Source organism: Pomacea canaliculata, linkage group LG9, assembly GCF_003073045.1.
Source record: "Pomacea canaliculata isolate SZHN2017 linkage group LG9, ASM307304v1, whole genome shotgun sequence".
Taxonomy (NCBI): Eukaryota; Metazoa; Mollusca; class Gastropoda; order Architaenioglossa; family Ampullariidae; genus Pomacea; species Pomacea canaliculata.
Window position 1 is genome coordinate 23,514,901 of NC_037598.1, and position 25,626 is coordinate 23,540,526.

Consider the following 25,626-nt stretch of genomic DNA (forward strand, 5'->3'; position numbering starts at 1 on the left):
TTCGATGCAAAAGTTGTTGTTCTAGTTCTAAAATTCAGTGAGCTATGAACGTTTGAAGTTTGACAGTACGGTTGCCGCCATTTTGAGAAAAGCGGGTTCAAAGATTAACGTCAAGATGGCCGACCGGGTCTGCTTACTCCTAAACTTTTGCAGACAAATCTTTTGATCGGTTAATATTTGAATCGTTCTTTAAAGAAGTTTAACATACAGACTGCGGGCTTTCTGTCAAGGTATAACACGATGGGGTTATGACTAAGAAACAGTATCGAAACAGCGTTTGAATTTCGTCTGAAATCTGTACGGATCGCAGCAGGGTACTTCGATTAGAACATATTTTAAGTCGACTTTCAACTTTTATATTAACATACCAGTGTATTTTTTTTGATGGTTTAATAAGCAAGGAATCCATTTTTAAAGAAAAGTCAAACTGCACAAAACTATCACCATTCGGGGCCTCTAGCACAAAACTGGTCCGCGCGACTTAAGACATTTCGTCGTGGAGGGTCACATATATGCTACTCTGTAGATAAATCAGCCTTAATAGATTTGTCTTGTGTATGTTTAAACCCGAAATTCTGCTGGGAAAATACGTGACGAGTACAGAAGGACACAGGAAGTCATCAAGTATTAAAGAGTAGAAACTTTGGATTATGTCAGGGTATTTTATTTACTCCTATTCCCCAGGGGTAGGTAAATGTCGGTGCACTGACGACAGTACAACCAACAACAATTATACAAAATTAAAAGACAACAATTATGTTGGTCGTGCACCCTGAACAACCGATTCAGACTTAAAATGGTTTCAAGCTTTTATTAGACTTCTTCCTAGACTAGATGACAGCTAGTCCGACTCAAATAATCATATTATCAACTCTTTATTTAAATATTGATGCTGGTGGTGGAGTTTGCGCACAATAATTTGAGCCAATCCATAGCATGCAAGAATTTCAAGTTAGAGAACAACGGTGGTTTAACTTGCATTACAGAAAATAACGGGAAAATCCAGTAATGTAGACCCGCGAGAACAAGATAATTAGCATGATGTCACATGAACACCATTTCATTCCATTCATGCGACAGATGGCATATGGTGCTTGCAGCGTGTTTCGTGTTCTACAGGTCAATGGTTGTGTAACTAAGAAAAAAAAAGAAGAATAAAAACCACCATGTGTTTTGTCACCAACACCATGAGAAAAAGAACAACGTGGCCTCTACACAGCTGGTTCTTGTACAGTTTGCATAAGATGGGGGCGCGGGTAGTGTAGTGGTTATAACACTCGCTTGTCACCACTGTAGTGAGCGACTCAGGTTTCAGATCTCATCTTGGGACACTGTCTGTATGTGACACCTGTCCACAGGGATGAGGCATCGGGTTTTTTCGCCCGGGCACTCCGGTTTCCTCCCCTCCTTCCTCCCCCTACCCCATAGTGCGAAATCACCTCAAGGTGGAAGCATTTTCCTACGAAATAAACCAACCAACGATGTTGCCGGTCAGTTCTGATCCCGAATCAATGTTCGGACAACAGCTGCTGCAGGAAAGGATCAGTTGCCGTCCGGTTGACAGATGAGGTCCTGATGTCACTGCCTGTAGTACATCAAGTGTGAAAGAAAGTGAGGATCGTCACCCACTGAGTAGCTTCATTGGCTCGAGAACTGGTGAATGTGGCTGCTGTAGAGACGATTGCTGACTAGACAACTATGAATCGCTGTGATGTCGGACAGAAACATTCTTACAATAGTGCTTGGCACTACAGTGACTATACAATGCTTTGAGTCCCAATACAACCGACCAGGCTGAAGCTGAAGTTCAAACATCCTGAACTTGTCCACATTACTGTAGACCTATAAACACACAGGTCTACCTCCATACAAAACTCTACTCCCTTCAAAAATCCTAAAGAAGTTCTAAACGAACTAATAATTACTTAAATATATTATGATAATCCTAATTTTTTTAGTAGAATACTTAGATAAGATACACATTTATTTGTCCCAGACGGCAATTAGTAAAAGATGCTTGAACCACACACAACATCAACAATCAACAACATCATGACACATTAAGACAGACCGCCATCCAACCACAATTCATTCAAAAGACAAAGGACAGCTTCCATCTGTTGGTCCTGCATGCAAAGACACAGAACTGACCTCCACATGTGAACTAACGGAAATCTCACGGTAAGACATCGGCCCTTTCATCCCGTAGAATTATAAACACTTTTGAAAATATCTTCCTGTTACTTTATGCTAATCAATAGTTTTATATGAAAGTTGATATAAACATTGATTATTGTTGTATAGTTGGTTTTTTAGCTCATCTCCAGGCCATAGGGTAGTTGAGTGCATTTGATAAGCTCGACAGGCTTTGAATGAACACACACACGTCAAGACTGACAGTCGCACAAGCACACATACACATTCACACATACACACACTAATCCACAAGCATACATTTTCACAGACACACACACTCATCATAAACACACGATTAAACTAAAAAATGCACATTTAGGTTTACAGGGACAGTTGATAATATAGACTGTAGACTAGTTGCTTTTATTCCAGTTGTATGTATCACTTTATTATCGCTTGGGGGTTCTTCCAAGCAAGGTAGAAATAAATCTTGTAAGAATGGTTTTATAGACTTTTCTTGAAGGCTCTCTCTGGACCTTTACATGTAAATGATATATCAACAGGAAGGCCTTTACAAAAAATACGAGGAATTGCGGATCACATGGGCTAATAGACTGATTCGTAATGATAAAAACATCGCTTACTTCATTCCACCTGTCTGCGAGAGCTGGACCATAGAAACAGAAGGAAAGGCTGAGAAACCCACTCATCCTGCTTTGACTTCTGCTACAACTGCGGAAATACAACGGACCATCCGGCAGGAAGGTGACATCAGAGATGACCTAGTCGTCCACAGGGTGATGGCTGCCCTCAGACAGTTGTCCACCAGGGAGCAGTTCGTTGCACTGCGTCAGTCAAAGTTTGGACAGTACGTGGGTGAACCTTGCTACGCAGCAGCAGCAGCAGCAGCAACAGCAGCACGACGAACCTTACCTGAAGACTTGCGAGCTCTTCACAAAAAGAACTGGAAAGAGGGAGACTTTGATATCTTACTTATTCACCGACACTACGGTCTTATTTTCTGTGAAGTGAAAGCGGTTAGCGACAATGTGAAAGATCTGAATACGTCACAGAACGATATGGACCAATATATTAGAAAGAAGCTTCGAGAAACTGTGACTCAGCTGGACAAGGCGGAAGTCGTGTTGTCTCACCTCGTGCACGATGTGGCCCCCGGTGTGCGCTTGTGTAAGACGATGGCTCTACCGAACCTCACAGCTCGTCAGGTGCAACAGGCCATCGAGGGCGACCCCCAGTTGTCACAGGTAAGGACGCGGAGAAAGTGTCTCAGATTTTTTTTGGATGTTTGTTTATGGAGAAGTAAGTTTGAAGTTATCTAGACATGCACATCAGCAAATGTTGACACGAAAGACATCCAAAAGACCTTGTCAACCTAGCTACCTTACAGTTTAACAGAGTGTAACCAACACACACTACTAGCCGGAAAGACAGACATTTAAGTGAGTTGTTTGGTGTTTGTATATATCTATGTGTAAATATATATGCGTGTATTACAGGATTTGTGTCGGTGTCTGGAAGCAGCAGATCCTGCTGATATCACTGGGCTTTGTCTGTGTTCTGACCAGTTACCTAACATAACTTATTGGTTTGTGAAAAGCGTCGACACAAAACTATGTCAGTGGTGGCACAAGCGAGTTGCTGTGTCTGGTCCAGATCCTCAGATGACCTTTGACCTGTATAAAAGACTGGTGGCAAGGTGAGGAGATAAAGCGGCACGTACACATTTCATCTATATTCCACCGACACCCAATAAATAGAAAAGGCATTTGTAGAACATTGCTGATATTTCCAAAATTTAAATAATGAATTAATCGTTTTCATTGGCATCGTGCTGACCACGTGATACACTCAATGCTCTAGGTTATGTGGTCCGGCAAGAGAAGTGTCTTGGGTGGATCCCCCTCACAAGATCTGGGCTGTTTACAAAGGTTTTACACGAATAGGCTTGTTACCTGAAGAGATGCTTTTACTGAACCAAGGTCTTCCCAGAGTCATCCTGGCCGGAGATAAAGTCACGCGCCAATCCAGGCTGCTGCAGGTGACAGCGACAGAATGGTTGCGGAGGGAGAACGTCGTTTACGTCGTTAGTACGTCGCATGAAAGCCACGAGGCATGCAGCACGCTGTACATGCAGCTGCAGCAAGTTACCCGCACGCAGCCAGGTTCTGGGACAGGTCGCCACCTGCATCTTCTGAAATATAACTTTCGTGAAGACAGTGATGTGGAGAAGGCAGTGAACTACCTGTCGCAAACTGCCAACAACAAACCGCTGTACGTCGTTGCAGACAACGTGGGATCCTTTTATTGGTAAGATGTACAGCTGTTTACAGACTGTCATACAAGACTTACTGAGACTAGGTTTATCCAAAGCCACGAGCGAAGTCAAAGTATAACAAATCTTTGGTACGGCTCAGTAGGCACACTGTGAATTTAAAGAACATGAATATCACATGAGAATTGATGTTGGCCTTTATATGTCTAAATCTTCTGTGGACCAAATAAACTTTCTTGTTTTTCGCACAGAAAGGAGACAGTAAAGGCTTATGCAGACTATACAGTATACTTGTTTCTTACACACACACCATACATACGAGTACGAAACAGATGTATATAAATAAACCTTTGGGACAGAAAGTGTTTTAATTGTGTATACTAAGTATTTAATATATTGCAGGTCAGAGAATTTTATCACTTTTTGTGAGATGCTGCTTAAACAAGTTCCTGACCTCCATCTTTGGGCAGCGAACTTCTATCTTACAGTTTCACCCTCTGGCTGGATACGCCAGTTATTGAAAAGGATTTGTGAAGCCATTTATGTCGATTTTCCAATGAATGATGGCGATTGTCAACACTCTGATGGCGATTGTCAACACTCTGATGGCGATTGTCAACACACTGATGGCGATTGTCAACACTCTGATGGCGATTGTCAACACTCTGATGGCGATTGTCAACACTCTGATGGCGATTGTCAACACTCTGATGGCGATTGTCAACACTCTGATGGCGATTGTCAACACTCTGATGGCGATTGTCAACACTCTGATGGCGATTGTCAACACTCTGATGGCGATTGTCAACACTCTGATGGCGATTACCAACACTCTGATGCCGGTTTAAAGTTTTTAGCCTCTCGCTCAAGCTTTAAGTTTATCGGTGAAGATCATTCAGAGAAAGGACCAGGTGACTGTGAAAAATGTGGCCAGGAGGTGGGCAGATTATTACGCACATATATAGACCCAGGTAGGTTTTTTCAGCTGAGGTAAATTTATGTCTTTGTTTTAGTCCCTGGCTCAGTTTGATTGAGTCTTCGTGTATGCTGTGGTTTTAATTTTATTGTAATCCAAATTTGGGCTTATCTGAGTCTAAGGGAAGTTTCTTTTAGTCGACACCAAGGTGACATGAAGTCGTCTGTAAGTTATTTTAGTATTAACACACGTACATGTTAACACACAATACATTCATTAGCTTGAACCTAATGACAACAAATGTGATAACTGAGAAATCAAGGTGTTGAGAGAATCCTGTCTTTTCTTCTTCACACGAATATTTAATGTTTAAAGTTAAAAGTTGGACTTTACAAACAGATGTTTCAGGAACAACGACCACCATGCTTACTACAACAGGCAGCGCGACAACACCTGCGGTTCTTCTCCAGTGGAGAGATGTGTTGGTGGTGTTGGAGTCAGATAGTATAAGCGACCATTCTGGCTTTGTGTCTGGGCTACGATCTGAGGGTGTTCCTGTTAATGTGAGTGTGAATGAGAGAGCGCGTACGAGTGAAGACAAAGCTGACACTGTTTTGGTGACATCTGACACGTGGCATATGAAATATAAAAAAATGATCTTCTTTGTGGATTGGAACTTTATTGATATGTTCGGTACGTGCACATCATGGGTGGTAACAGTGACTCACTCCAAGTCGCCAGAAGGATGTGGTCAGTCACCAAGTAAGTGTAACCAGCCGCCAGGAAGATGCAGTCAGTCGACATCGTCTTCGCAGCAGGTGAGACTTTCACTTTCACTGGCCAATGAACACTCGAGGTGTAACTTTGACTAGACAGTGACTAGAGACACTTGAATAATGACTGACAAGTAAACACTGAATGTATGGAGACCGTGTCACTCATTAGGCAACATTGTTGGCTTTAGTATAGAGAAGGACTATGAGATTATGACAACTGGCTGAGTGAGGATATCGTAATGTTGCTCTGGTAACCTCAACAAAAAGGCTATAGAGGGAGAAATATTTTAGTTTCTACTTCTACCCGACATGTCAGCTACATTGGCGAGGTCAATCATTTTCTTATTCTTCATTTAAACATACAAATGGGAAGCGAGGCGCTCGGCATGTAGTCGTTACAACACTCGCCTGTCATCACTGTCGTGAGGCTCAGGGGTCAGATCTCGTCTCAGGACTCTTTATGAGACACATGTTAAGGTGTTGGGGGTTTTCTCCAGGTATTTCAGTTTTTTTCGCCCTTCCACCTCTTCGCCCAGTGCTAAATCACCTCTAGATGAAAGCACTTTCCCGTCAAACCAATCAAAGAATCAGAAACTGGATGTTTCTAGTGTTATCCTATAATGCACACACACACACACACACATATTGTCCCAGGCGATTTGTCCCAAAACAGCTACTGTCTACTAACTTCCACGATTCATTTTAATAGTACATGATTTTAAGTACTTTCGTGTGAGCTAAGTTGATCTATTTTAGTAGATAACAATTTGTTTTCTTCGTGTTTGCACGTATTATTTTTATTTCATAGCAGGGAATCATCTGCAAACCAGTCGAGAAAATCTGGATGAGCTGGGTTGAAAACGCTTTTCCTGATCTTGAAACAAAAGCTCACTTTCTTCCTCCTGTCTTCATGAACCGCGTGCCCATGACCAGGAGGCTATTGGTGGGTGGGGAAGTTCTTGTTCCTCAAGAAGCAACAGGAAAGACCGGGATGTCTGTCCATCCTGTATTAGGTGGTGATATAACTACAGTATCACAACCTACGGCAGTGCAGGACAGTGACATCAGAGATGCTGCAGCCATGCAACGGGTGATCTTTTGTTTACAAAAACTATCAGAAAATAACAGGGAGGTGTTTGTTGCACTGAGTCAGTTACAGTTCGGACAGTACCTGGGTGAACCTTGCTACGCTGCTGCAGCATCACAGTTACCCTCAGCTAAGAACCTGCCTCCTCACCACCCGAAAAGTTGTAAAGATGGCGACTTCGATGTTTTACTCATTCACCGACACCATGGCCTCGTTATCTGTGAAGTGAAATCTGTGGGAGCCAATGTACAAGCTCTGAATATGTCACAGCAAGATATAGACCAAAGTATTAGAAAGAAGCTTCGAGAAGCTGTGGGTCAGCTGGACAAGGCGGAAGTCATGTTGTCTCACCTCGTGCACGATGTGGCCCCCGGTGTGCGCGTGTGTAAGACGATGGCTCTCCCGAACCTCACAGCTCGTCAGGTGCAACAGGCCATCGAGGGCGACCCCAAGCTGTCACAGGTAAGGTTGCTGAGAGCGCAATTCTCCTTGTGTACGATGCTTTAAATAACTATTTTAATTCTACTTTAAAATCTTAAATATTCAAATGGAGAGGGTCGATGTACATTGATCTATTGTCAACAAGACTTTCCAACTTTTCATTGTTTCAAAAGTCAGTCGTAAGATGTCTTATTTATAGACAAGGTAACATGCGAAAAAGCAATAAAAAATATGGACTTTTATACATACGTTTGCTAGATAGTCTCTGTAAATCAGCGATGAAAAGATACTCATAATTATTTTTATAACAATCTGATTGGACTTTTGATGTAAAATCTTTGACAGGTTATTAAATGTACCACTCCTCCTCCTACTTTATTATTGGAACGAATTCCCGTCCATGACCTCTATTTAATGGTCTGAATGTAGGAATGAGGTGACAAAGATGTTTGACCTCAAACAGAAAGGTGTTAGAACGTTAATGGAAGCTAGGAAAAAAAGAACATTTTGTTTACAAAGTGTAAAGTTAATTCAAGGATAGTGTAGCCGTATCGATGCCACGATACGTCGAAAGCAAAAGAAAGTGTCACAGTCACTGTGAGGCCGAGGCCACAGTGAGGGAGTGTAGACTTCTACTTATTCGTTAGAAGGAAGATATTCCCCAACATTGCTATAGTCGTGTTGCCGAGCCGGCATATTCAGCCCACATGTTGAGAGATATTGCGCCAGCTGTGATGAGTAGACTCATTTAGTCATTAATTATTTTACCTTTGACCGCCACCTGTCGTTGGGGGGTACATCATGGGTAGACGTGGTAGCTGAGAGGGCCATCACTCTTGTTCGGTGTTTATAAGATTAACTTCAGTCTCTCTAGACCACTATTTTTTTATAAGAAAATAGTTGAACATTATACTCTGAAACGTATTTAACAGTTTATAATTAAAATGAACACGTGATCACTAAAATATTCACCAACGATTAGAATAATACACACACACTACACAAAGACACACACACTTACACACACTATTTACTGAGGTGTCTGTTTCTATGTTGTGCGGTTAATTGTTTATTTGTATTCTTGTGAGAACTCCACACCATTGTTGTATATATATATTAATTACAGGAACTGTGTCGGTGCCTGGGAGCAGCAGATCCCGCCGACATTACAGGTCTGTGTGTGTGCTGTGACCAGTTGTCTGACCTCAGGACGCCTTGGGATGTCGATGACCACGTGCTGGGGGAGCTCGCGACATGGTGGCAGCGGCGAGTTGCTGTGTCTGGACCGTACCGTCAGATGACTTCTGAACTGTACAAGACACTAGTGGCAAGGTAAACAGAAAACAGTTGCAAACACATCAACACAATTTTACAGATACGCTAGAAACTAAAGTGTAACATGAGTGGCATTGTGTTGACTACAGCATTACACTTATTTCAGGTTCTGTGGTCCAGCTACAACAGTCACAGTGTCCTGTGTAATCTCCCCACGACTGAGTGTCAAGACCATGGCACAGGCTGTGTCTGCGACTGGAATGTGTTTTGCTGAAATAACTTTGTTTCCAGAGCAGGTGAATCTACTGCAGAGAGGTCGTCCTAGAGTCCTTCTGCACGGCCCTCCTGGCACGGGCAAAACCGTGATGCTGCAGCTGATGGCGACAGACTGGCTGCGCAATAAACAACTCGTCCACGTCGTGAGTACGTGGGACAAAAGCCTTCCTTCGTGCACCATGCTGTATAATCTGCTGCAAACAACTTTGGATGAAGAAGGTGCAGGCACACCCAGCCAACTTATGTTTTTAAAATACGAGTTTCGTGATAAAGCAGACGTAGAGAAAGCTGTTAATGACTTGGTGCAAGCTGCTCATAAAAATCCCTTGCATGTCATCGTCGATGAGGTGGATCACAGCTTCGGGTAAGTTGCAAAATTCTGACGCAGATGCCATACACATATCAATAGCTAATTAAGATGGAGGACAGCCATGAAAATATTTTCCCTTTCTGACTGCATTGACTGCGTGTCTCCTGCCTACATAAAAGTACCTGTATATCAAGAATGTCTACAAAATCAGACATCAGAAAGAGAACTTTATTGTGTCATTTAAAAAAATGTATTTGGGTCTCTCAAGTTAAAGCCGTATTGACCTGTGTATAACTATTATCTTATTTCAAAGGGAAAGTTGAGTTTCCTTTTGCTCTTTGTTTATGTGTGTTTCTTCAGACCAACTAAACTTTTGTATCTAGTTCATATATTCTTGCGACTTATTATGTGCGGTGATGGGATTCATGTAATTCTACACTCACTCAGAGTCAAACAAACAAACAAACAAGTAAACAAACAAACATTCCAAAAGCAGGCACACACTCATTCACACTCTTATGTGACTATGAAACCTCAGTAAAGTGTTTGTATTTTTGACACTCAGACAAGATACCTTCAAGACTTTCTGCGAGAAGCTGTTGGAACAAGTTGCTGATCTCCGTCTGTGGGCCGCATCCTGCCTCCATGGTCTCTCACTCAATGGCTGGGAACAGGAATACTTAACCCTACCCCTCCGCTCTCCTCCCACGGTGGTAAGAGAAGTCGCAAAAGCAGAAGAAATCAGATTCAGTCAAGATGTTAGAGCCTACAGCGCCACCGGAATACCCAGCCACACAGATGGCCCGAGGTTAAAGTTCATTGGTCAAGGTCACTCGTTGCAAAGAAGCCCAAATGACTGTGAAGAATGCGGGAGAGAGCTGGGACGATTCTTGTGGAGTCTGAGGGACCCAGGTAGGTGAACTGTAGTTCCGTGAATGTTTATTTTCGTCTTTTTCTCCCATCGCAGGTTACTTTCATTTTCGTGTCCACGTAGACTTTTTTTAGTCTAAAGCAGGATTATTTCTACAGAAAACCATTCCCGTGTGCGTCTGTTTTGGTCCAAAATGTCAACTTTAGTTGGTTTCCCAGATAGCATGAAAACATTTTAAAAACGTTTCAAAAACGTTTACATACGAATATTTATTAAATGTTTTTAAAATGTTTTACAGAAAAATGTTTATAAAACGTTTTAAAAACATTTGAAAAACGTTATAAAAATGTTTGCAGAAAACGTTTTAAAAACATTACTTTGATGGGCATGATAAACGTTTTAAAAACATTTTCTGCAAACATTTTTCAAACGTTTTATGTAAACATTTTAAAACGTTTTTAAAACGTTTTTAAAACGTTTGCATGCTATCTGGGTTATTTGAGATAGTTTTAGTTTTTGTCTGCTGAGCACTGCACAACCATAATTTCCCTATGTTATATTTGGAAAAATCATAAATATAACATAGCTCCTGACGCAACTTCACACCGAGTTCATACAGTGCCAATCTGTATCCCACTTAAAATTACTGTTAATTATTGAATTGAAATACATGTTAAAGTCCGCATCTTTGTCATTACTCTGATTTCTATTTACCAGTTATTGTTTTGAACTGTCATTCGTTCAAAATGGAATTTAATTCAATCTGTGGATAAAACTGCTTCTAAATTAAATTCTGTAAAATTTAATGTTTGTTGCATTGAAATGATTGTGATTAGCATGATAGCAATACTCTAAGGTTTTCAGTGTCTACAAACCAAATTCTGCCAGTGTTATAGAAGAGGAAAAACTGCTTTGGAGTACTTAGTATTATGGGTGTGAGTCTACACCACGATCAACACGAACGTCATCAGCGAAGCAATAAAGGTGTTAAGAAGTCTATAGCTTTTCTCCTTTTCGTATTTCCTTGTCCATCTTTATATTTTCTTAAATAGTATTTAAAAAAGACTTTATAATTTATAGTTTTAATATTTTAATCTTCAGAATCATCCAACTCTACCAATCCTGCATGTGGCAACACAGCTACATCGTCCCCCGATCCACTGCAGTGGAGAGACATGCTCGTGTTGTGGTGGAGTGGTGAGAGTGACGTCACAGTTGCTGAGCCTGGACTGGAGGAAAGAAACAACTCCAATGTGTTGTCTGGATGGTCATTCGAAAGCTATGAAGACATATATAGCGAGGAAGACATGTGGTTCGATGACTTTGATTACGAGAACCCTACCCCTAACCCTAACAAGCCGAATATATGGTCTGGACTGATGTCACAGTGCGTTCCAGTTCAGGCGATGGAGAAAGAGAACATCGATGACGTGGCCACGGCTGCCAGTGACGTAGTGTGGGTGGCTGACTATGACGCCGTCCGAGGCCTGGAGCGGAAAGTCGTCGTTTGTGTGGATCTTCACGGCCTTGAGAACAACCCTGTCCGCCTGCACGCCATGTCGAGATGCACTTCACAGTTGGTGATTGTCACTCACTCTCCTCATGTTCTTGGACCACGGTAGACCGCCCTTCAAAACGTTGCGTCGGTGATAAACAGATGATAACAGTAATTTTTATAACGCTTTCTCCCAGCACCAAAGCCGAACTCAAAGGGCCTTAGATACACGGGTACGTTCACACACCTTTACATGGTAAACTTACAATGTACTTTTAATACATGAACACGCACATAGTAAGCACACACACACAACACAACACGATGTACAGCACACACACAAACACACACACACACAAAACATAGCGTACAACACACGCATACACACACACACTTTCTTTGAAACATAACGAACCTGGCTGACGACTTGACTTTATAACCTATGGCTCTTTTGGTAAAATATTTTTCTATCGGTGATCGATTTGTCCTTTGGGCTCAGGATGATTTGACTTTTTGGTTTTGGGACAAAGTGGACCTACGTGAGATGAAATGGACCTAGCTGGAACAAGCGACTTTTGCTGTGAGGCTAAATGGTCTTGGTGTGAAATGACCTATGACCTCACATTAACAGAATCCTAGTAAAGGGAAAGGTTCCTGAAAGTGTCAGCTAAACAGCCTGGAAGTTTAAGAGTAGCAAGGTGATTCAATGCTGACTGAGATGTCGTGTAGTTATGATTCAACAGTTGTACACCAAAGTGTCGGTGAAATGAGATTTGGATTATTTTAAAACTGAGAACTATTTAAAAAAATATGCAGGGAGATTTTAAAGAAAAAATAAGACAAACAAGATAATAGATATTAGAGAAGTTAAAGTCAGGGTAAGTTTCAGAAAACATAGAAAACAGCACGAGCAAAAAGGTCTAAAATGTACCTATGGGCCAAGACTGTAACCCTTGCAATGTTTGTCTGAAACAAGATGTTCTGTTCCTGACCCCGAAGGTGACATCAAAGCTGATAATCAGAGAGTCTAGAAGTTTGACAAGTGGTGTTTTTAGGGGAAGCTAGAAGAAATAAGAAATATCAGGGCTACATATTTTATTTTTTATTTTATTTTCTTTGTGTGGGGTAGTCCCCGTTTCTTTTGCGAGTACTCGTAAGGTTATTTTCTCCGTTTTTATTAGGTGTATTCGTGTTTTGTTGTGTTTGTTTTTACTTTTGGATTAAACTTCTTATTTGCATCGTTCATATCGTCTTTGTTGTGGTCTTCGGTTGGACAGGTAAGTCGTGTCCCAACTCTGGCTGAGCGACTGGGTGCGTGTTCGTGCGGCTGTGCGAGTGGTCGCGAGGGTGCTACTGGGGACGCTGGGGGTGGTACGCGACTGTTACAATTACTGTTTCGTCATTTCGCGTGGTCTCGCAGCTTCAAGTCGAGGCTCGGGAGTACTTGTGGGACGCTTCGCCTTCACCTTTATTTTCAGACTTTTAAAAGCAAGGTCATGGTCGTTGTTTTTGTTAGTACCCGGATATGATCTCATTTTAGCATTGTTGATGTTGGATTTGAAGCGTCTGCGGCAGTATACTGTAGTGGAACTAGTTGACCAAACCGGTTAGGGAATTCCAAGTTACTGTCCTTGACTCCTTGTGGGGATATGGAGTACTAGTTAGGGTGATTCAGTAGTTTTATGAGAACTCGGGGAGCCTTAGGCTCTTGTTGGTTTCTCTCAGACCGAATTTACCTACCGTTCCTTCGTATTGTGGGCCGATCTTTGCATTTCAGACACCAAGTACTACTAACTCTTCTTTCTCGGCACTGACTTTCTTAGCTGTTTATAATACTACTTCCCTTCATTGTCTATGAAATTCTGAAAGTAAACTTGAACAATTGGGACATTGTTTAGTCTGGCATCTATGAACGGAGAGCAGCTGCCGCTAATGTGATTCAAGCTGACTGTTCCAAATACTTCCCGATGGACGAGAAAGCCAACTCTATACTCGTGGCTGGTTTCCTCCCGCTGTACCAGACCCTGTCTTCTTCATCAGTTGTTGTTTCTCAAAAATCTTGTCCATCTTAACCCAAGCCAGTCCCCCGATATTCAGGGAGTATCATTTCAGCTCAATGGGAAGCTGTTTTTCAACCTTGTAACTTTGGGATAATATGCGGACATTCCACATACCGATGGAAGTTCTTTATCTAGCTTGATTGCAGCACGATTATATTTGATTCTGTCCTTGACTGATACAACATGATGTTTTAAGTTGTTCAGCCAGTGTTGTTTATCTACTTGTACACTTGGAAGTGCCCATCTTCTCTCCAAGCAAGACCATAAGCAATACTCTTCGACCGCTTGTAAGTCTGGGTAGGTGGACACTGTGCCTAGTCTGTACTAAGGGGTTGACTCCATTAACCTTAATCTTTCCCAAGATTGCACATGACATGTGGACCACTTACCCTTGGTTGTGTGTGTAGGAGGGAGAAGGGGGGTAAGGGGCTTTCGATGAAAAACACGGGGTACTAGTGCTTCTCTGTTCTCGGGGCTGCTGTGGGAGATGGAATGGCCCTGGTCACCGTTGTCTTGCACACCGAGACATCACTTACTTACTGTTGTCCTGCGAGAGAGCAAAAAGCGTTCGAGCTGGCAACTAGTCTCCTACATCTCTCAAAAAGTACCTACATACACACATACACACATACAAACCACGTATGCTCTCCAGTATTTTAATACAATGAAAATATCTTCAATACCACCTTCTCTAATCAGATTCAAAATCGGTATTTAAACACTCACTGAAAACATATCTGTTTCAAAATGTGACTAAAAATTTTTTTATCACAATTTAATTCTTGATTTCGTTGTTATTATTTGTGTTTAACTTTTACTTACTCAATGACAGTCTTGTTACCTTGTATTTTGTCAGCTGTGGCTCAGCGACTGGTAGCATGTTATTGTTTTCTGTGTCATTTCACTTATCTCGTGTAAGCGCAGAGAGGCGACCTGCTTTGGTTGTAATACTGCGCGATATAAGCACTCAATTATTATTGTTAGAGTTATTATTATTATTTTTTCTTTAAAGTGGTCACTGTCAGGAGGGCTAACATCTTTTTAAGTGGCAAAGGAGCATCACAACATTGTTAGAATGTTCATTTGTTTGTCGTAAAGACGTTTATTTTCAGCATTACTTACTGTTACTAATCTCCTAATAATTTATCCCATAAAAAATTAAAATATACTTAATAACTGTGTAACAATGTAAAAAAATACTGATGTAAAGAACGACTCAGTCCATGCTTTACTGTGTAAATATTTGGGATACATTAGGACAAGGGCTTTCACGCTGGATAAAATATATTTTTGTAAATTTTTTTATCAGTTTATTTTCCCAGCTTTTAATATGCAAAAATTATACATGTTCACGGGGGACGCAATAAAGTACTTATATTCGTATTCATGCTCTGGTTCACACTGGAAGCAAAGAGGACTTGTTTGTGAGGATGAGAGACGACTTCTTCATGCAACCAAATGTAAGCTCAGATGCCAGCACAACATGGACAACAATCCCTGATTCTACCTGGTTGTTGCCGACTGACATTCTATGGTTTGCTGGTGCAGAGTTAATTATTCATTTAGGATGTTTAGGGAGAAAGCAGGTGGCTGAAGTATGTTGGTGCACAGATGGGATACCTGGGGTATAACATGCGTTTCTCAGGTAAAGTTGTGAGCGTTGCTAAGGAGCAAGAAGGTTCCCACAATGGAGGTGTTCAAACACTGATGTTATACATTTCACACATTAATTTTATTCATTTACCCTTCAATGGTATAACTTTCTATAAAGAGCTTAAATAAATGTACATAGAGCTTGACTAAAAGTAAATGTGAATATTTGATTAAAGTACAAGAAACTATTAAATTTAATTGCATTTTGGTTTTGAAATAAAATTTATGAAGTCATCTTTTTCTTTCTTTGTTAAAGTAATCACAAACTAGAATGTAGTGAAATTTGCCGCCAATATCACAGGCTTTTACATTTAGTACAGTGATGCTATAATCTAGGTACATAGCAAAAACTTTCAGTCTGGATTAGGTGATTATTATTTAATGTTTTAAACTTAAAATAGGCTACACAGTCCCAGTAAGGTAATCAAATAATGTATTTTACATAGGAAAAAGAAGAGTCATACATTCATTACTGCCAATAATATCCTTCTCGTACAATTCAGAAAACACTTTTGTGTATACTTATCAAACATCTTTTAAACTTACATTTAAACCAGTTAGGTGAGATTTTTATTCTTTTGTTGGTCCCAAATCCCTGACAGCCCTAAACTATTCAATAAATCTTTAATTGCAATTTCATAATCTAAATGGATCCTGTTGTTCACATGCACTCACAGCCAATAAGCAATACAAGAATATATCTGCACATTAACAGGGTTGACTAATTTGTATCAAAAACATAGTATCCTAATTTTTGCAACAACATCTTGTAGAAATCTACCCAACTCACCAAGTACCATTAAGCTAGGTGTGTTTGTTCTTAAAGAAAACACTACTTCAGCATTTGCATTATTAAACTTGAAAAAAAAGCAATGATTGTAGTTTTCTTTACATTAAGAGACAAATGCTGATTGGTACAATATGGCAACAAAATATTGTAAAAATTGTAAAAATAAAAAATTAGATTCAGAACACATTACAGTATTATCAGAAAACAAAAGTAGAAATATCTGAAATAGCCTTTGTACATCATCATTAACTGTTTAGATAGAAGTAGCCTAGCTCAATACAGGTTGCAGACCATGGATGTTCAAATAAGACATTGGATCATTTAAAAACAAAGCAAAGAGAGAGGGACAAGATTTTCCCTTTGTCATCTTTTGTAATGTACCCTGAACAACATTTGCTTACTCTGACACAAGATTTTGCCTACTTTTCAGTGGTTTAAAAAATATCCATTAATATTTACTTTGAAGACTTCTTTCCAAAATGAAAGATCTACATTTTATCAAATTCTGTTTGGTAGTCAATAAATTGACACTTTTTTGCTTCTGACAAAGTTTACTGTAGTTGTCTAAACACAATGATAACTCTGTATTTAGACAAGATGTAAGCAGTTTATCAAAGCAAGTAAGAATACTTTTTGTTATTTAGTTAGGTGGGTCACTGGGAGGGCTTAAGTTTAGGAACTATTTTACTAATGAACAATTCTGGAACCTGTCTAGTTTGCAGTATGACATTAAATAGAGTAACAAGAATATTAAGTTGCCTCAGCTTCCAGAAATTCATTTGTAATGTTAACAAGGCCTTGCGATTTACTACAATTTTTCCTTTAATAATTAGTTTCACGCCTGTAAATAGTGAATGGAGAATTGAATCAACCATGCTTAAGTTAGTATCCTGCATGTTATTCTCAAACTTCAGCTGTGATCACATTTCTGTATCTATTGAAGTGGTCATTAAAATCTGACTAAGATGGCATGTTAGTCATCGAGTACAAGTATATGTAATATATTCACAAACATTGATCACTCTTAAATGCATTTCATTCATAAATAGGCACTCTGCAGTAAAGTAAAGCTATGCTGTAACAATTCCCATAATAATCGAACATCTAAATCCTGCCTTTAACTCGAATTTTTTTTTGGGGGGTCCCTTTGAGATCAACTTATTGAGGTCCGACTGTAGCTGGACACATTCATAGCAACATTAGTTAGAAAAGAATTTTAAGAGAAATCAAAGTCTTCCCAACTCCCCATCCCCCCCCACAACGTCGGTGCACCATTCACAACACTGTCAGCCGTCAGCACCAATCACAGTTCACGTTATTCGGACTTTGAAAGTCTGCAGTTCTCGTGTTAAAGTAAAAAAGAAATGCAGACTGTCGGCGTGTGAATGATCCCAACTGTCGCTCATTGTCACGAAAGAGTGGGGACAGGGCTGTAGTGTGGGTTTACATATCTGTCCTTGTCGAAAAGCTACGTCATGTGTAGAAATTATGTAATATACGCAGGAGCAGACGATAACTTAAGCTCGTGATGAATGTGAAGCGTGATTGGTTGTGGTGTGTCATGTGGCATTGACTGGCCAATGGAACGCATGATGCCACGAAAAGATCTAGAGTTCTAGACGATTCGTGTGAGGAAGCGTCCGAACCTTGTTCGTACTTCTCTCGTCGTTTCTTGGGAGATGTGGGCAGGAGACAATGATATGTGCGTCCTGGGGGAACTCGCACCGAGGCGGGGACACAGGCTCAGGTAACGGCATCCCCCGTGTCCTGCTTGAAGCTGCTCCATACGATCTGTGTGCTGAGTGTTCGACTGCAGGTCCTGTCGGCTCACAGGCTGGCCAACGAAAGTGAACTTCATTCAAAGAGCAGGAATTAAAGTCCCACGAACGACAGACACGTTAACTGAGGTTGTCATAACAACAACAAGCACCAGGTAATTACATTTCAGACTTCCAACAATTGGGGTTAGTATGAGGCTGAAGCGGGAAATAATGAGTCAGCATCACGTCAATTACCAATGATAACTTTTTTAAATGAAAAAGTTTAGTGAATAGACCTGAATACACATGGTTTCTTATTTTGATTTGAAATTGAATTCATATCAGTATAGGTTTATGTCTTAAAGTTTTAAATAAATGCCATTTTGCTGTAAAAGCAGGATTGTCAGTCATTGCGGGAAAACCCGATTCTAAAGAATGGCATCAAACAACCAAAGACAGAACACGGTCGCCATTTTGAAGACTCATTTAACTTGTTCTGGAGACACTAAAGTCCCTGGTTGATGAAGACACAGGCTTTTGATTCTTCAAGGGTCAGTGTTGTGTGATGGAAGCAAAGCTACAAACAAAATAAGAACAGTGGGTAGACGAAAGCACCAAGTGTACGGACACCACCAGGACACAAATGTCAAAGGGGTCGTAGCTCCTCAGTTTGTAGAACCTCGTCCATTATCAGTCCATAGCCATGTCCGATGATCTTCAGACAGCAGGGACCAGTGGTCAGTCGCCAGACAGTAGTGGTCAGCCGGCGTCTTCTTCACAGCAGGTGAGACACTGATGACAGTCATCATCGTGACTACAGAATCTTGACTATGTGACTTTAACTAGGGGTGACTGTGTAAGATATTAAAAGACTGTGACTGTGACTGTGCAAGACATTGAGAGACTGTGGCTGTGCAAGACATTGAGAGACTGTGGCTGTGCAAGACATTAAGAGACTGTGACTGTGACTGTGACTGTGCAAGACATTAAGAGACTGTATTAGAATAAATGTAGATATTTTGGTAGCTAAAATTAGATATCTTCTAAATATAAGTTTTAATACCCTTTAGGTCGTTTTAGAACAAAAATTAATGTGACCCAGTTTCGGCGAAACTATATTAGGTTATGTCGACAGGTCATGTAGTTTTAAAGGTATAAAGATTTAACACAAATTATTTTATCGATAAATATACATTCACTCACGTCTGTATCTATGTATGTAGAAATACGTACACATTTAGCAAAACATTGACAGATATTTCGATTTTATTTCTTTCTCTGAACGATTTTATCACAGGAAACTGAGAAACTTGCATCTGTACCTTTTATCCTCATATATATATATTACTCTGTATATTTTATTGACTCCTATTCCCCAGGGGTAGGTAAATGTCAGTGTATTGACAAGAAACAACAATCAAACGAAAGTTAAAGTCTGCAATTATGTTGGTTTACACCCTAAACAACCGATTCAACACCCTAAACAACCGATTCAGAATTTAAATGGTTTCAAGCTTTTATTAGACATCTTGTGAGACTAGATGGCAGCCATATTATTATCAACTCTTTATTTAAATATTGATGATTGTTGTGGGTTTGCGTACAATAATTAACAAGGAAACCAAATCCATAGCAGGCGTCAAAAACAAGTTTGAGAACAACGGTACGTGGTCTAACTTGCATTACAGAAATAACGGGAAAATCCAGTAATGTAGACCCGCGAGAACAAGCTAAGTAGCATGATGTCGCATGAACACCATTTCATTCCATTCCATTCATTCGAGAGATGGCATATGGTGCTTCCAGCATGTTTCATGTTCTACAGGTCAATGGTTGTGTAACTTGAAAAAAAAATCCAAACAAACAGAAGAATAAAACACCACCATGTGTTTTGTCACCAACACCAGCAGAAAAAGAACAACGTGGCCTCTACGAAGCTGGTTCTTGTGGTTATAACACTCGCTTGTCACCACTGTAGTGACTCAGGGTTCAGATCTCGTCTTTGGACATTCTCTGTATGTGACATCTGTCCACAAGGATGAGGCCTCGGGTTTTTCTTTCCCGGACACTCCTGTTTCCTCCTCCTCCTTCTACCCTCCCCCTCCCCCATAGGTGGAAGCACTATCCTACTAAATAAACCAACCAACAATTTGCATAAGATCTTGGCGGTCAGTTCTGATCACGACAACACCTGCCGCAGGAAAGGGTCAGTCAGTCGCCGTCCGGTTTACAGGCTCTGATGTCTGTCACTGCCTGTAGAACATCAAGTGTGAAACAAAGCGAGGATTGTCACACACTGAGTAGCATCATTGGCTCGAGAACTGATGAATGTGGCTGTTGTAGAGACGATTCCTAACTAGAGAACTATGAATCGCTGTGATGTCGGACAGAAACATTCTTACAATAGTGCTTGGCACTACAGTGACTATACAATGCTTTGAGTCCCAATACAACCACCAGACTGAAGATGAAGTTCAAATATCCTGAACTTGTCCACATTACTAGAGACCTATATATAAACACACAGCTCTACCTTCAAACAAATCTCTACTCTCTTCAAAAACCCAAAGAATTTCTGAACGAACTAGAAATTACTTAAATATATTATGATAATCTTACTTTTTTGGTAGAATACTTAGATAAGATACACATTTATTTGTCCCAGACGGCCATTAGTAAAAGATGAATAAACCACTCACAACATCAACAATCAACATCATGACACACTAAGACAGACCGCCATCCAACCACAATTCATTCAAAAGACAAAGGACATCTTCCATCTGTTGGTCCTGCATGCAAACACATAGAACTGACCTCCCCATGTGAACTAACGGAAATCTCCCGGTAAGACATCGGTCCTTTCATCCCATAGAATTACAAACACTTTTGAAAATATCTTCCTGTTACTTTATGCAAATGAATAATTTTACATGAAAGTAGATATAAACATTAGTTGTTGTTGTATAGCTAGTTATTTAGCTCATCTCCAGGACATTGGATAGTTGAGTACATTTGATAAGCTCGACAGACTTTGAATGAACACACATACTCATGTCAAGACTGACAGTCGCACAGGCACACATACACACACACAGATATCTACAAACATACATTTACACACACACACAAACACATGATTCCATTCAAAAATGCACATTCCGGTTTATAGGAACAATTGAGAATATAGAGTAGTTGCTTTCATTCCAGTTGTATCCATTTATCATCGCTTGGGGTTTCTTTCAAGCAAGGTGGAAATAAATTTTGGAAGAATGGTTTTATAGACTTTTCTTTAAGAATGTTTCTGGAACTTTACATGTAAATGATGTTCCAACAGGGAGTCATTTGCACAGAATCTGAGGATTTATGGATCACATGGGCTGATGGTCTTATTTTTGATGATAAAAAAATCGCTTACTTCATTCCACCTTTCTGCGAGAACTGGACCATAGAAACAGAAGGAAAGGCTGAGAAACCCACTCATCCTGCTTTGACTCCTGCTACAACTGTGAAAATACAACGGACCATCCAGCAGGAAGGTGACTTAAGAGATGACCCAGTCGTCTTCAGGGTGATGGCTGGCTTCAGTCAGTTGTCCATCAGGGAGACGTTTGTTGCACTGCGCCAGTTAAAGTTCGGAGACTACGTGGGTGAACCTTGCTACACAGCAGCAGCAGCAGCAGCACGGCGACACTTACCTGAAGACTTGCGAGCTCGTCACAAAAAGAACTGGAAAGAGGGAGACTTTGATATCTTACTTATTCACCGACACTACGGTCTTATTTTCTGTGAAGTGAAAGCGGTTAGCGACAATGTGAAAGATCTGAATACGTCACAGCAAGATGTTAATGATAATATTAGAAAGAAACTTCGAGAAGCTGTGGGTGAGCTGGACAAGGCGCAAGTCATGTTGTCTCACCTCGTGCACGATGTGGCCCCCGGTCTGCGCGTGTGTAAGACGATGGCTCTCCCGAACCTCACAGCTCGTCAGGTGCAACAGGCCATCGAGGGCGACCCCAAGCTGTCACAGGTAAGGACGCGGAGAACGTGTCTGTGATATTTTTGGATGTTTGTTTATGGAGAAGTAAGTTTGAAGCTGTCTAGACATGCGCATCAGCAAATATTTACACGAAACACATCCAACGGACCTCGTCAACCTAAATATCTTAGAATTTGACAAAAACCAACACACACAACCAGCAGGAAAGACAGACATTTAAGTGACTTGTTTGGCTTTTCACGCACACACACATTTAAATACAGCATTGTTACAAAGATGTTTTACTTATTGTGTAACCATGATGCGTGTATTACAGGATTTGTGTCGGTGTCTGGAAGCAGCAGATCCTGCTGATATCACTGGACTTTGTCTGTGCTCTGACCAGTTACCTGACATAACTGATTGGATATTGAAAAGCATCGACACAAAACTATGTCAGTGGTGGCAGAAGCGAGTTGCTGTGTCTGATCCAGATCCTCAGATGACCTTTGACCTGTATAAAATACTTGTGGCAAGGTGAGGAGATAAAGTGACACGTACACATTTAATCTACATTCCACAGGATACCCAATAAATAGAAAAGGCATTTGTCGATTATTGTTAATATTTCCAAAATTTAAATAATTAATTAATCGTTTTCATTTACATTATGTTGACCACGTGATACACTCAATGCTCTAGGTTTTGTGGTCCGACAATAGAAGTGACAGTGTCCTGCGTGGATCCCCCTCACAAGATCTCGGATGTGAAGAAGAGTTTTACACGAATAGCTCTGTTACCGGAGGAGATGATTTTGCTGAACCAAGGTCTTCCCAGAGTCCTCCTGACGGGAGATGACATCACGCGCCAATCCATGCTGCTGCATGTAACGGCGACAGAATGGTTGCGGAGGGAGAACGTCGTTTACGTCGTTAGTACGTCGCATGAAAGCCACCAGGCATGCAGCACGCTGTACATACAGCTGCAGCAAACTACCCGCACGCAGCAAGGTTCTGGGACAGGTCGCCAACTCCATCTTCTGAAATATAACTTTTATGAAGACAGTGATGTGCAGAAGGCAGTGAACTACTTGTCCCAAACAGCCAACAAGAAACCCCTCTACGTCGTTGCCTTCAGCGGGGGATCCTTTGATGGGTAAGATGTACAGCTGTTTACAGACTGACATACAAGACTTACTGAGACTAGGTTTATACAAAGCCACGAGTGAAGTCAAAGTTTAACAAATCTTTGTTGCGGCTCAATAGGCACACAATGAATTCAAGGGAACATGAATATTATATGAGAATTGATGTTGTCCTTTGTATGTCTAAATCTTCTGTAGACCAAATAAACTTATGATCATGTTTGTCGCACAGAAAGGAGACAGTAAAGACTTATGCAGACTATGTAGTACACGTGTTTCATAAAGTTACAGACACACACACAACATACACACGAGTACGAAAAAGATGTATATAAATAAACCTTTTGGACAAAAAGTTTTTAAGTTGTGTATACTAACTATTTAATATATTGCAGGTCAAACAATTTTAACACTTTCTGTGAGATGCTGCTTAAACAAGTTCCTGACTTACATCTGTGGGCAGCAAACTTCTTTCTCAGAGTTTCACTCTCTGGCTGGAAACTCCATAGATCAGAAATGTGTTATACAAACTTTAATTGCAAGTTTTCAACCCTTCACCGAGGCATAAATTACATCGGCGAAGATCATTCAGAGAAAGGAGCGCATGATTGTGAAAAATGTGGCCAGGAGTTGGGCAGATTATTAGACTGGTATAGAGTCCCAGGTAGGTTTTTTCAGCTGAGGTAAATTTATGTCTTTGTTTTAGTCCCTGGTTATGTTTGATTGAGTCTTCGTGTATGCTGTGGTTTTACTTCATTGTAATCCTAATGTGGGCTTATCTGAGTCTGAGGGAAGTTTCTTTTAGTCGACAATAAGGTGACATGAAGTCGCCTGTAAGTTATTTTAGTATTAACACACGTACACGTTAACACAATACATCGATTAACTTAAAGACAACAAATGTGATAACTGAAAAATCAACGTGTTGAGAGAATCCTGTCTTTTTTCTTGACATGAATATTTAATGTTTAAAGTTCAAAGTTGGACTTTTAAAACAGAAGCTTCAGGAGCAATGACCACCATGTCTCCTACAACAGGCAGCACGACAACAACACCTGAGGATCTTCTCCAGTGGAAAGATGTGGTGGTGGTGTTGAAGTTAGATAGTATGGGCGACTTTGTGTCTGGGCTGCGATGTGAGGGTGTTCCTGTTAGTGTGAGGGAAGACACAGCCGACACTGTTTTGGTGACATATGACATCTCGTATATTAAGAACAAAAAAGTTATTGTCATTGTGGATTGGAATTTTATTGATGTCTTCGGTCCGTGCAATTTATGGTTGTTAACATTTACTCACTCCAAGTCGCCAGAAGGATGTGGTCAGTCACCAAGAAAGTGTAAGCAGCCGCCAGGAAGATGCAGTCAGTCGACATCGTCTTCACAGCAGGTGAGACTTTCATTTCCACTGACCAATGAACACCCGAGGTGTAACTTTGATAGCATCTACAGTGACTAGAGACACTTGAATAATGACTGACTGGTAAACACTGAATGTCAGCTACATTAGCTAGGTTTTCTTACTCTTCATTTAAACATACAAACATACAAACATACAAATGGGAAACGAGGCTTCCGGCATGTTGAGGTTACAACACTCGCCTGTCATCACTGCCGTGAGGCTCCGGGGTCAAATCTCGTCTCAGGACTCTTTATGAGACACCTGTTCGCAGGGTCTGCCGTTGGAGGTTTTCTTCAGGAATTGCCGTTTTCTCTTTCCCTCCGAATCTCCACCCAGTGCTAAATCACTTCTAGGTGGAAGCACTTTCCTGTCAAACCAATAAAAGAATCAGAAACTGGAAGTTTCTAGTGTTATCCTATAACACACACACACACCTCGCATCCATGAGTCATCACAGGCGTTTACGATGGTAACTGGATTTTTTTTTTAATTCACGGGAGGTGAATAAATATCACAGAGAATGACACTGAGTCAAGTTTAGTTCCTGATTTTAGTAAATTCCTAATGCGTGGTACAGCATATACTCCAGAGAAGAAATGTTGTAAAATGACTTATTTACTTTCGAGCTTGTCACACACACACATTGTCCCAAAACAACGGCTGTCGACTAATTTCAAAGATGCCTTTTAGTAGTACATGATCTTAAGTACTTTCGTGTGTGCTATGTTAATCTATTTTAGTAAACAACAGTAAAACGCATTGTTTTCTTTTTGATTTCACTTATTATTTTTCTTTAATAACAGGTAATCATTTGCAAACCAGTCGAGAAAGTCTGGATGAGCTGGGTAGAAAACGCTTTTCCTGATCTTGAAACAAAAGCTCACTTTCTTCCTCCTGTCTTCATGAACCGCGTGCCCATGACCAGGAAGCTATTGGAGGGTGGGGAAGTTCTTGTCCCTCAAGAA

General features: G+C 40.7%; 2 protein-coding genes across 4 annotated transcripts in view; both read left to right on the forward strand.

Moving 5' to 3' along the window:
• Nucleotides 1-25,626, forward strand: part of LOC112572468 — an 85,610-nt gene that overhangs the window by 49,772 nt on the left and 10,212 nt on the right. Inside the window, exons 13-20 of one of the 3 annotated variants that reach the window (XM_025252164.1) lie at nucleotides 3,654-3,853; nucleotides 4,018-4,464; nucleotides 4,832-5,400; nucleotides 5,745-6,163; nucleotides 6,930-7,670; nucleotides 8,776-8,981; nucleotides 9,091-9,564; nucleotides 10,076-10,422. The exons of 1 other annotated variant lie outside the window; for it this stretch is intronic. In XM_025252164.1, coding sequence (XP_025107949.1) covers nucleotides 3,654-3,853; nucleotides 4,018-4,464; nucleotides 4,832-5,400; nucleotides 5,745-6,163; nucleotides 6,930-7,670; nucleotides 8,776-8,981; nucleotides 9,091-9,564; nucleotides 10,076-10,422 — 3,403 coding nt within the window. Of the gene's footprint in view, nucleotides 1-3,653; nucleotides 3,854-4,017; nucleotides 4,465-4,831; nucleotides 5,401-5,744; nucleotides 6,164-6,929; nucleotides 7,671-8,775; nucleotides 8,982-9,090; nucleotides 9,565-10,075; nucleotides 10,423-11,482; nucleotides 13,120-25,626 lie in introns of those variants that run through there. One more of the 3 variants, XM_025252167.1, reaches the window with a different exon arrangement.
• Nucleotides 17,774-25,404, forward strand: LOC112572469. The gene is made up of 7 exons (XM_025252169.1): nucleotides 17,774-18,312; nucleotides 18,538-18,923; nucleotides 21,477-22,169; nucleotides 22,456-22,655; nucleotides 22,821-23,273; nucleotides 23,658-23,926; nucleotides 24,261-25,404. Exons 2-7 carry the CDS (start codon nucleotides 18,843-18,845, stop codon nucleotides 24,716-24,718), a joined length of 2,154 nt encoding a protein of 717 aa, XP_025107954.1. The 5' UTR covers nucleotides 17,774-18,312; nucleotides 18,538-18,842; the 3' UTR covers nucleotides 24,719-25,404.